At 43.9% G+C, this 13,076-nt stretch overlaps 1 protein-coding gene across 5 annotated transcripts in view; it reads right to left on the reverse strand.

The window, feature by feature from the left end:
- RBM6 (RNA binding motif protein 6) overlaps positions 1 to 13,076 on the reverse strand; it is a 132,818-nt gene that overhangs the window by 80,354 nt on the left and 39,388 nt on the right. For all 5 annotated transcript variants that reach the window (XM_038408337.2, XM_043518366.1, XM_038408338.2 and 2 more), the window contains one exon: positions 3,443 to 3,516. In XM_038408337.2, the coding sequence (XP_038264265.1) occupies positions 3,443 to 3,516 (74 nt within the window). The remainder of the gene's footprint in view (positions 1 to 3,442; positions 3,517 to 13,076) is intronic.

Genomic DNA, 13,076 nt, shown 5'->3' on the forward strand with positions numbered 1-13,076 from the left:
TTGGGATGTTTTAATCCATTTAGCTACAGCTGTGAAAACTGTGGGGTGAGCAGTGGTATGAAAGGCATCCTTCCATCACAGAATCAGGACAGCACAGGAGAAGAGGGAAGTTTCTTCACCTCAGTGCATTCAGTAGAAAGCCTCCTTGGAAACCCAATACACACACCCATGCTACATTTACTGGACAAATAGCTGGACCTGGTAAATCTGTGATTTGGAATCTGGAAATACCACAATAGACCAAATGCTAGTTTGTATTAAGTGAAGGGAACAAGAAAAAGAGTTGCCAAATTTTATCCCGTCAGTTTCAGAGTAAGTTTCCTGCCTCTATGAAAGACGTCACTCCTAGCATGGGAGATGGCTGTTGGGTAGTGGGGCTGTGGCACTCCGGGGGGAATAGCTTGGGGAAGTTAATAGTTCTTGGTCTCGCTATATTATTTGATTTGACTGGAGTAACCAAACAGGTTTAGTTATTAGTATATTGTTAAAAGATTATCCAGGGTATCCAAGCCACTGCATAAGCACTCTTATTAGAGTTTGTACAAAATCAGATACATTCCCAACCTGGTGATGTGACATTTTCTCCTTAACAACTCAGTCCTGGGCCCCACCCAGGAAGAAATTAAAATGGTGCAAGCTCTGTCTTGTGGGGACGGAGAGATGACATTCCCCCGTCCATCCATCATACAAATGAGCTCAATTTGGACTCAGAGTTGAAAGGACAGTTACCAGCCTCACAGCAGGTATCACTGATTAAAAAAAAGTTTAGGATTTTATCCTAAATTAGAGGCCATTTTCCCTAATTCTGTTAAGCACCACATACTGGTCAACCATGAGGGTGGGATAGAGGGAGGGGGCGGAGCCCTAGCTGATCCAAGTCTCACTAAAGTCAGTGGAAGCCTTTCCACTGATTTCAGTTGGGTTTCGATTAGGCTCATGCTGCGGAACACAACTTGCCACACATTAAGCGCTAACAACTGTTGCAATGAACAGGATGCTGTCACAACTGGCAGGTCCTGACAGAACTGGCCTAAGAACAGACCTCGCAATGTTCCCATCGAGATGGTCACCTTCTAGACATTCTCCACACACGTAACACAGCCCCATGCTGCCAGCAGGATGATCAGAAGACATCATTACACAAGGGGCCTAGGAGGTGCCTCCACCAGGATGCACATGACAGGATGGATAGACTACCCAGGTGACTGCTGGCGCCTTGTCATAGCGGGGATGAGACATGCAAGTGTGTGTCTGGGGCCTTGGAACTTTCCCTCTGTGCTGCCAGCACTGCAGAGTGCAAGCAAGTATTGGAGGGGGGAAGGGAAGAATAGATAAGCCATGCCAAGGGGCAGCCTGCACATGTCCCCAGTTGGACCCTCTCAGGTGTGTGTAGGGTAACTTTCCCAGATTCCTACATGAAACCTATGTGGGGTAGGAACACTCCCTAGGTGCCTACAGGTGCCACATCGCAAAGTGAGGGATAGGAATCTTACCTGGCCTTACCTCTCCTATTTGAACAAAAACAGACACCTGCTCCAGCATCTGTGGATGTTCCAACAGGAGTGTGGTCAAGCTTGACAAAGCCCTGGCTGGGATGATTTAGCTGGGGATTGGTCCCGCTTTGAGCAGGGGGTTGGACTAGATGACCTCCTGAAGTCCCTTCCAACCCTGATATTCTATGATTCTACCCAGATGGAGAGGAGCTTCCAAGGTGCCCAGGGCTGCCCCATCAGTGGACCCTGGCCATTGCAGGTAAGACGAGCTGAGAAGAGGAGAGCTGGGTGCATACAGTGGTGGTTCAGTAACTGTGCTGTTCAGGTTTTCCCCTGATAGTGTGTTTTACATGGAAACCATTATGGTGGCAGTGAAAGCATGGGTGGCAACACAGAAGGGAAGTCAGATTTTAGCCTCACCCACTGTGAGAGCATCCCATTAAAATGGTACAAATTCCAGAGCTTCCCTGCAGGCATCTTTTTTGCCAGGTGACCTCATCGGGGACACCAGCAGTACTGGGATTACATCAGCCTGCACACATTCCCATTGGCGTTAAAAATCAGAAGCAATAGGAGCATTTCTACAACATTTAGCACCAAGTTTTTAGAACAGGAACATGCCCAGACTTTGCACTGCTATTGTAACTGTAGATATACGTGCACACATGCCACATCTAACAGGTGGGCTGTATGCACATTCATGGTAGCTGCACATCCATACAATTCTAAAATTGTAACTCAGTTTTTAAATTGTATGGTTCTCCTCTGGCAGGGGAAGCCAGTCTTTAGGCAAGGTAGCCAATGGTATTCCAAAGTATGAATGGGTTAGATCACTATGGTAATTTTTGCTCACATGCAAAACTGAAAAGGAGGTGGGATGCCATTCTCCCCCAACCAGGGGCTAATTGAGAGGGATCTAGTAAACGGCAGCACTGAACTGCGATCAGGTAGTTGTCTCAGTTCAGATCAGTCAGTACCCTGAAATTTCCAGGGAATGGGTAATAATGGTAGATTTCAGTTCTTCTTGTCTTCTGTGATTTACAGCTTTTGAGGGTCAGATACTTGCATGGTGCCCAACAGCAACAGATTCAAACAATCTGATTCAAACAATCAGATCTGAATTACTGCTACAGTTGGGAGTTTATTCAGTGTGAGAAAGGCTAAGAATTTTTTTAAATTTAGAGTTCAGAAACATCTAGGGTGACTAGATGTCCTGATATAATCAGGACCACCCCCAATATTATGGGCTGTGTCTTATATAGGCAACTACACCTCACCCCTCTGATCTCTGAAAAGTGTCCTGATTTTTCACACTTGCTATCTGGTTACCCTAGAAACGTTCAGATTTACCAGGTGCAACTGTGCATAGGCCACTCTTGCGAATGCAACTCCAACTTGCCAAAGAACAACATGAATACAAAGAGACACACATATATGAGGAATCCCCCTCCCCCCACAGATGAGCCACATGGAAAAGTAGCAGGCAAGTATCATTTGAACTCATGAGCGCTGCATACCCGAGGCCTCGCCCATAGCGACGCGTGTTTGTGTCTAACTCAAACCCTGTGTACAGGAGACAGATACAATTACTGTGCACAGACAGGGCAGTGAAGAGTTTCACACTAGCAGAGCTCTTTCCAACTGAAAATATAAACCCACAAAGGCAACAACCTGTACTGGGAATCTTTTTCATCTCCAAGCCTTTAAATCTAGCCAATCTGCAGGTGTGCTCAAGTTGAAACGGCAGAACATTCAGAGCCTCTTGGCTCTTTCACAGAGGCATTGCAAAGCCTTTTGTAAGTTTCTGGGAACACTAACATTTGAGCGGCAGTGTTGTGTAAAAACAAGAGCCGATCTTCTTTTGAACCATTTCAAAAATCACTGACTCTCCACCCGCCCCCAGCAAAACAATATTCTTCTAGCAGCATTCGACCGAAGTGTAAAGCAACCTGATTGGCTTCCATGCATCCGATGGCCTCTTCCAAGAGTGAAAACTCCACGCAGACATAGCCATAGTCGTAACCTGGGGACAGCATTTAAATACAGACGGGAGTCGTGTTAGTGTCTTGTAATATAGAAGAGCCACATTTAAACACCCAATTTCCCTTTCCCTCAATCACAACCCTCCTACCACCACCCCAACCTCTCTGCAAAATAAAACACAGAAAATCAGTGGCTGACACTCGGATGCTGTTAGGTCCGTGGAATTGAGCTGAAGTTTTAGTTAGACACAAAGATGCTCTAAGAAATTCCCATTTCCCCTTCTGAAACAAGACAAGTGTGAGACCCCCTCCTTAAAACAGGAAATAGTGTGAGCAATATGCATTTTTAAAGACAGACAGACAAGACACTGAATCAGGTTTATAATAACTAGGAGGCGCAGGCTGTTCTGAAACAAACATTGATTAATCCACAACAATAACTTTAGTGCAAACCTGGCCAGCATGTACTCTGTTTTTCTGAGTGACTAGTATTGTAATCCTCAGGATGCTCCAGGAAAGAGCTAAAGTGCAACCTTGGCCTACATTAACTTTTGTTCTTTAACAACTGCTTTTTGAGTCTCAAAGTCCTTTGCACTATGAGCAAAGGCACAGAAGCAGGGCTGAAAATTCCAACCTTTTCTCACTTTGGCTTTTAAGCTAAGCCAGTGCATTTCCTAGACATGTTTTGTACATTTCACAAGGGGGGGGGGGGGGCAATTCAAAGTAAAAACATCTTCATAGCACAAGAAATATAAAATGCCATTACTCCTTTTCTCTTTTCTGAAAAAGCCCTTGCTCAGGCGTGAGGAATTTTATTTTGTAGTCCAACTGTCTGTGCAGAAATGCAGATGTTTCATAAGAAAGGGTAGGGTTAATGTTACTTGGGGCAGAATTAAGGCAATTTCTATAACGTTTCACCCATCCCTCTCCCCAAACAGTTCTTTCTGATGGCTACCCTTGACCTGGAAGAAGTGCTTTGATCCCCTCTTCCTCCCACACTTTGTGGTTGACTGATCAGTAGGTTTGTGGAGAAAGCCCCTCTTTAGGCACCGTCTTCGTTGAGTGCTCCAGTTCCTACCCTCCCAAGAGCATCCTGCAGTGACTTTACCTCCAAACCAGCTACGATTCAAAAGGTCTCATTAAAACCATGAGTGATTAAGAGGAGAACATGCTGAACTAAAACAAAGGAAATGAACTGCATGACGCATATGGTCTGAAATTCTGCAAAAGCCAATGCACATCTGCACCGTTCACTTCAGTACAGGCATGGTATTCCTTACCCTGACATCTCAAGTGCTTACCCACTCCTCAGCTTTCCCAGTCCTTTCCTGGCCTGTGGTAGGACAGTGTGCCAGAAACCCAGTATCTGGCATGGAAGGTCTCAGGTCATCCTCTCCCTTTGTCACCCTGGGCTCCTTCAGTTATATCTTTCAGATGACTTGAATACAGTACATTCCCTGCAAAGGTATTTATATCCGTGTCCCTTTTCCTGGGAGATGCCAGTCTCTTAGGAAATGTCTAGAGTGCATTAGTCAAATCCATTCAGAATTACATTTGCTGCATTGGACATTTTTGGTTCCTGTATTTCTTGTATCATATTTGCAACATCAAAAGTTCCCTTGAAGCCACACAGTATAGTTGTCTCCTGACTCAACTTCGCATCTTACTACCCAAATTTCTCTCTCTCTCACACACACACACACACACACACTCACTCTGCACCTTGTTCTAGCCCAGCAATGCTGGGTTTGCATGTTTATTGTCTCAAGTATCAACCTGAATCCAGCTCCCTTTCTGCCTTGCATGTGAGCTTCAAAGAATAGGGCCTTGTATAGTCATACAATTCTCTTCCAAATCTCAGTTCTATTCTGTCAGTAATTAATATTTACTAGAGATTACCATCATCCATCATACTGTGCAAATACAATTCAGATAAAAATTGCAGTTTGGAATTTAACTCAGTGAATTAAATCTAGGATGGCGCAACACGAAAGCAGAACGGAACCAGTGTTGTACACAATATATAGCAAGCACCTGGAATTGCAGACATAAGATCATGCACTAGAAGAGACACCCAAGGTGAGAGGAGGAACAGAAAACAAGTTAAGCCAGACGTTCCTGGAGCATCAATTCTGTTCTGCAATGCCTCAGTCGCATCAGGGCGCCTTGCAGGGGAAAAAGAAGTTCTTTGCTCCTAAAAAGAGGCAGGGCTCTGAAAAGGAGAGTCACTAAGAAGCAGCATTGCTGCCCCTCACTGGGAAACTATTTTGCATTCAGAGCAGACTCTGGTTTAATTATTCACTGCATAGCGTTGTGGCTTACGTGATACATTTTTTATTATGTTCAAATCCAGAGCTACACACACACACACACACACACACACACACACACACACACACACACACACCCCCCTCTCTTTCAAAAAGGGCAAAAAGGGCTGCAAGAATGGCATTTGCAAGCACTTAACCGAGTCCTGATTCAGCCTGTTGGAAAGTATTTCAGAGAGTTGCTGTAATCAGAGAGACAAGACCAGGATGCCGGATGTCTAATCTGTATATGTATATAAAGTAGACTGCGTCTACTGACAGGAAGCAAGATTGCACTACGTTTACCTCATGTTTTTGCCTCCCTATTGGCCCAATCCTGATTCAAATTCCTGTAAAGTTAATGGGCGCTGCAGGTTAATGGGCGCTGCAGCACCTCTCTGGCTTTGGCCCTACACAACAGATCTGACTGAGACTAGGGGAAGGATGTCACAAACAGAAGCCCATGCCAGTGATAACAATGTAAAGAACTCCCAACATTTGGAAGAATGTATGCTGCAGAGATAAGAGCCATTTCAAACACACTAAATGGAGAAACTTAAAGAGGTAGATTGTGATCTCGAGAGAAGGAAAGTGGAAAACATACAAGTGTCCAGTAAAGTGGGACACGGGGGAGGGAAAACTTGGCAACTCTGGCAGAATTTTGATTCACCTGCTGTTAGCTCTCCCTCCCTCTTGCATCCTTGCGGTAAGAAAAAAAACAATGGGGAACTGAAAACAGCGTGTTGCAGCCCTAGGATGTCCAAGCTGTGCCCAGAGAAAGCTCCAGACCAGATGTTCAGTTTGCGACAGGCCATGAGAACTGAAATCATGTCAGAAGCATTTGGGGTGATCCTCTACAAGTCACCCATGTGCAGAAGGTATTAAATTAGTCACAAAAAAGAACAGAGCAAGTAAAGTCAGGAGTGCGACGTTTCAGACTGCTAACAAAGATCAGCAAGGGAAAGGGCTGAGATTTCTGTCTCTGCCCTGCCCACAATATGATAGGCATGCTTAGTGTTATGAACTATGCAGAACAGCATTAGCATCTGACTAAGGAGCCTGCCCCTGGTCAAAAGCACAATAAAATCAAATGCAGTACATGACATGACAAAGCCAGAAGAAAGGGTGCAGTGTGTTCCAGTCAATTTGCATAAATAGCTATAAGCTAGAAACACAGGCTGACAGGGATGTAACAAAGCTATGGGATTCCTTCCACGGCCCCTAGAAAGGCACCAATCAATTAGATCTGGTAATTGCCTGACTCTATACATTTAACTGTTGTACCCAGAGCACCAAACTCAAAATGAAAACCCAAGACTCGGGGAGTGGAGACATTTTTTGAAGTGCTAAAATCAAAGATGGCCAATAAAAGTAGAGCAGCAGCACCGTCACAGCAGACCCATGCCATGGCTTGTTTGAATGTGAAAAAATTATGTTCACATCCAATAGTTTGTGTTAATATCACATGATAAAATTCAAAGTTGTCTTGACTTGATCTTTCACTCACAGATTAGAACGAGGGGGAGGAGGAAGCATTGTAAAGACCATCTTAGGCCTAGTCAGAAGAGAAGAGGGCAGTTCTAGGCTGCTATCATAGTAGCCCGTAATGGTTCATTTAAATATGAAGCAGGTTTTTTGGAATGCCTGGCTTTTCTCTCTACTGAAGAATTCTTCCCAGCACAGGGGCCTGGGGCAGGAGTCTAGCACCCCCACCCCCACCCAGGAACTCTCAAAGTTGGTGCCTCTGGAGGCAAGGGATTTAGCTCAATTTCCCCAGCACCATTCTCTCATGGGAGGATTAGGGCCCAGGCAGGAGTGATCTCTTACTGGGAAGGACAGGCGTGTAGCCTGCATGAAGCCACACTAAAGTTTCCAGGCACTCGTACTTGCCACCAATCTAGAACCCTATAGAATGAAAGAGCCCCAATGAGAGTGGTGGTGGGCCAGTGAAGGAATCCATGCAGCAGGAGTTTGGGATCAGGGAGTCATGACTAGGGAATAGTCTCCTCCAATCCCAAAGGAAACCTCAATCACCTAGAAATCTTAATTCAAACTTTTAAATACATTTCAGAAAAACATGTCCACTAAAGTGTGGATAAAAGGTATGGGAAAGTTTGACACTAATTTCCAAGTGACAAAAGATTCTTCTGAATTTGTAATAGTCATTTGGCAAGAAAACTGCTTGCACAGGCATTTAAGCATGCCATTTAATTTTTTAAATCAGCAAATTTTACTAAGTATGCAGATATATACCAGAAAATACCATTAACTTTAGCCATTGAAATAACTCATTAACATTGTAAAAGTACTACTTAACCTTCATACAGACCACTGAATCCATTCTACCTTCTAGACTTACAGACAGGAGATGTTCGGCTCTCAAACATAAGATGAAACCATTCCTCAACATCTGCAATGCTAGAAATAAATATCTAATATAGTGCACAAGATTGAGCTCTAATCCTTTAATCTTCCATTAGTTTATTGGATATTATGGATGAGTTCTGGGTTTCGCGATATTTTAGTACCTTTCTTTGTATACTCATTTTTATATCTTTGGGTCCACAGAATTCAGTAAAGCTCATTAAACAAATTTCTTAAAGTTATATCTGTTTAATAGTGACACATGAAAACTTCCAGTGTTTATTTGGCATATCACTAACTATAGTGATAAAGTGTTAAAGACACAATCCTCTAATTTGGTCAAAATTTAGATTTATGATCTTTATGAAATTTAAGATTAGTCATTTTTTTTTAATTTCAACCAAACTGTTTCAAAACTCAGATATTTGGAGACTCTGAAAGTGAAATGGACTATAATGAGAGTGAAACTGAATTCGCTGATTCTCGGTGTCAAAACTAAAATAGACAAAGTAAGCCAGGGTATGTAGTGAAGAGTAAATTGGAATTTTAAAATGTTTTAGGCTTTAATAACCCAAGATGTTATCTGTAATGTAGGTAAGGAAATTTATCTCAAGTACATCTTAAATTGAGTCTCCCATTTAACCATCTCAGATTATTTCCTTACATGAGATAGATGACATTTGCAAAGGAAAAATCATGCTATTTTGAACTTTAAATCCACTATAAAGAGCATCATAGAAAGACAGGAGTGAAAAGAGATTTTTTTTATTTTGGATTTTTTAGAATAAACCCCCTGTTCGTCCCAATGATTAGAAAACTGCCTTTATTAACATTGGCACAAATACTTAAGAAGAGTGTAAGTTAGTTGTGAAGTAGTAACTAGAGAAGTAACGAGGGATTTTTGATGGTCTCAAATTTTGGATGAATTTTACCAAAACCTGCTTCATTTTAGTCAATATGGCGAGCTACCAAAATGTGATACTGCCTCCTCCCTCAGCAGCCTTATTTCCAAAGTTGAACTAGAGACCTTCCAAAGTGAGACGGCCAATAGCCTCGGGGCATGTCGAGACTAGAAGAAATGGCCAGGTTTTAATGTGTTAGCTAGCGCATTTTAACTAGCAAATTAAACCCCATTTTACACCTAGTGTATAGACTGGAAAAGTAGTGGTTTAAAAGAGTTAACACTGACCACAACGTTATCAACTCTAGGCACTAAGTCATATTTAACATCATGTAAATTTTTCAAAAGTATCTAAATCCCATTAAGAAAAGGAGTACTTGTGGCACCTTAGAGACTAACAAATTTATTTGAGCATAAGCTTTCGTGAGCTACAGCTCACTTTATCGGATGCATCAGAAATGCATCCGATGAAGTGAGCTGTAGTTCACGAAAGCTTATGCTCAAATAAAATTGTTAGTCTCTAAGGTGCCACAAGTCCTCCTTTTCTTTTTGCGAATACAGACTAACATGGCTGCTACTCTGAAATCTAAATCCCATTGTCCATTTATGCCAGAAGGAAGAAACTGGATGTGGTTTAACTTTATTCTTAAATGTTTGGGAGTAGCTGGCAGATAAAAGTGTACAGTGCAGGTAATCCCATAATCCTTTTCAATATATACCATGGAGGCTTCCGTTGGCCCTCCACCTTTCCCAGCCTGGGACCTCACCATCCCCCCCATCGAATGCGAGTTAAGGGGGGCTAAAAGAAGGGAGAGTTAGTTCCCTGTCATACCAGTCATAGGAGCCCTGAACTCCCGTTTCTGCTCCTTTAAAGAATATCTCCTTTAAATGCTTTAACCAATCCATGTATCTGGTCACTGTATCCCTTCCCTAGAGAGTACCTGTACTGGACATCTGCCACATTTAAAATACAGGTTACAACATCATAGCCTATTTCCTTTTCATGTTTGCCCCAACAAAGCACCTGCAAATCTGCTGTCAGGAAGGCAAAAAACCCTCCACTTCACCTTGGCCAATCTGGAGTTGAGGGAAAAATTCCTTCCCAGCCCTCCCGAGAAAGAAGCAACTAGGGCAATGTCCACAGCAGATGCTGACAATACCCAGTATCTAACCACTAGCATAGGTGGGTGCTCCTTTGCTTAGTCCAGGTAAAAGAGGACTTTTCTAGCACTGGCATGCACCTATACAATCTCCTTTCTGCTGGTCCCGGTGGATGAGGGGGATAGGTCAGAGTCCCCACGCTACCCTGGTCTGCAGCAGAAAGTCACTTCCTGGCTCTCTAGCCCATGAAGGGAGCACATATTTTCCAATAAGTCAGACCATGGCCATCTCCACTTAGTGTGTGGTAACGTTATTGTCCAACTATGCCAGAAGGAGGACAGGAGACACTGGATGTGGTTTAATTAGGCCTCAATTTTATTCATAAACATCTGGGAGTAGCTGGTAGAAAAAAGTATACAGTGCAGATAATTCCATAATCATTTCAATATATACTTAAGGGGCTTCCGTCAGCCCTCCTCCTTATCCACCCTCGTCCCCAGCCAACCCGCTGCTGGGACTTCATCATCCCCCCCCTCGAATGAAGGGTAGGGGGGCTACACAGGAAGGGGGTTCGCTCCCTGCCGTACCAGTCATAGGAGCCCCACACTCCCATTTCTGCTCCTTTAAAGAATACCTCCTTTAAATCCTTTACCAATCCATTTTATCTGATCACTGTATCCCTTTCCTACAGAGTATCTGCACTGGACATCTGCCACAAGGAGACACCAGCAATTAGCTTGACTGCCTCCCCCGAACACCTAGCTGGGTTCCCAGACATCTCCTTATGCCCTCTTTAATATCAGCCAAAAATATGTCAGCTCCCAAATCTGACAGGTGGATCCCATCCTCCCTGAATAATTCTGGTGTCCTGTATGCTATGGCTGGATGCGAAATTACCAACCCCCCTATGCCAGCCATGAATTTGGCCACCTCCCTATTCACATACCTCCTAGCCTTGTCGACCCGGGGGGGCTTCAAAGCTCCATCCCACACCCTGCGTTGCAACATGTCCGACCACACCATTTTTACTCCTGGGAAAAGTTCAAGGATCTGCCCCAAGTCCCTCTTAGCTCTGATCATTAAGTCTACCCCTTTATACATTCCCAAATCATTTTCCCCAAGGTGAACCACAATTATATCTGGAGCCTGCCCATGGGCCCCCAAAGTGTGCAGAAGGGGCATCAGCTGGTCCCATAACATGCCCCTCCTCCCATGCCAGCTCAGGACCGCTTCACCACTGAGGCCCAGCTGCGGACCTCCAGCCAAACTGGAAGCCCGCCTATGCGCCCAATCAACAATACTGTGCCCGCAGATCCAGACCACCGTCTGCCTTGCCCGTTCACCAGCATCTGGAACGAGAACACAATGGAAAATTAACACTGATTCCCACATGGGGTCTCATGTACATTCTGTACACTTCAGAATGCCAATGCCCAATTGCCTGAATTGCCCTATCCCCAGACCCAGCCGGGCCACTGCCGATGCTGCCCCGATCCTGAATGAGCAAGAACTAAATTCATGTGCTGGGAGCCTCAACCCCACATATCCAGGTAAAAGAGGGCTTTTCCTGCACCAGCATGGACCTAATACAGTCCCCCGCTCTCTTCATGCTGACCTGTCCTGCAGCAGAAAGTCACTCTAGCCCTTAGAGGGGCACACATCTTTTCCAACAAGCCAGCCAACAGCCCTCACCACTTAATCTGCAGCAAGGTCACTTTCAACACTAACTTAGGCACTTACAAGCCAACGCCCCATTGACTGTCAATGGGACTTAAGTTTTCTTTTCAAAACTGACTTTGATACCTGGGAGCCTAGGTGCTTTTACAAATTTCTACCAGTCACAGCTTAAAACACAGACTTTTTTGTAATAATCTAAACATTCTCTAAAACAATGCTTTGGAAATTACAATAACAAACTTAAAAACCACTCCAGAAATCTGGACTTCTAACATAGGACACACTGTCAGCATAAGTTACGAAACGCAGAAACGCAGATTCTCAGCCAGTCTGTTAGTTTTGGATGCACCTTCTAAAGACTCTCCTTGCCCCAGACACTGCCGGTATATAAGACACAGCACACAACCAGATGGTTAAAGCTTAGGTCACAATTTTATTAGCTAAGAAACAGCAACACAGAAGAGGTAAGAAACAGTGCTTCCAGCCCAAACCAGCCAGTAGCTAATGGTCCAGCCTGGCTCTCAAACGTTGATCATCCAGGTATCCCATACACTGAAGGGGAGGCAAAGGATTCAGTCCAGTATCTAGCTTGAGAGTGGCTGGGTCATTACACATATTGAATCTATTTCCCCATGTTAAGTATCCTCACACCTTCTTTTCAACTGTCTAAATGGGCATCTTGATTATCACTACAAAAGTTTTTTTTTTCTCTCCTGCTGATAATAGCTCATCTTAATTAATTAGCCACTTACAGTTTGTATGGCAACTTCCACCTTCTCTGTACGTATGTATATATCGTCTTACTATATGTTCCATTCTATGCATCCGATGAAGTTGGCTGTAGCCCACGAAAGCTTATGCTCTAATAAATTTGTTAGTCTCTAAGGTTCCACAAGTACTCCTGTTCTTTCTATACAAGAAAAAGTCCCAAAAAATGGGACTGTCCCTTTAAAAACGGGACATACATCCCCGGATCACATCAGCCCTTTCTGCCAGAGCATCACACTGGGAGCTCATGTTCAGTTACATGTCTGCTATGACCCCTAAACCCTTTCCAGAGTCCCTGCTTTCCAGGCTACAGTCCCCTGTTGTGTAGGGATGGCCTGCATTCCTCAGTCCAGATGTCTGAGCTTGGATTTGGCTGTAGTAAAGATGACATAGCACACAAATATACGGTTAAAGCACACACTGCAACTTTATTAACTATTAAACATCAGCTGCAGAGGGGTTAAGAACCACCACCCCTTACCAA

The sequence above is a fragment of the Dermochelys coriacea genome, chromosome 7, assembly GCF_009764565.3.
Source record: "Dermochelys coriacea isolate rDerCor1 chromosome 7, rDerCor1.pri.v4, whole genome shotgun sequence".
In the NCBI taxonomy this organism is placed as follows: domain Eukaryota; kingdom Metazoa; phylum Chordata; order Testudines; family Dermochelyidae; genus Dermochelys; species Dermochelys coriacea.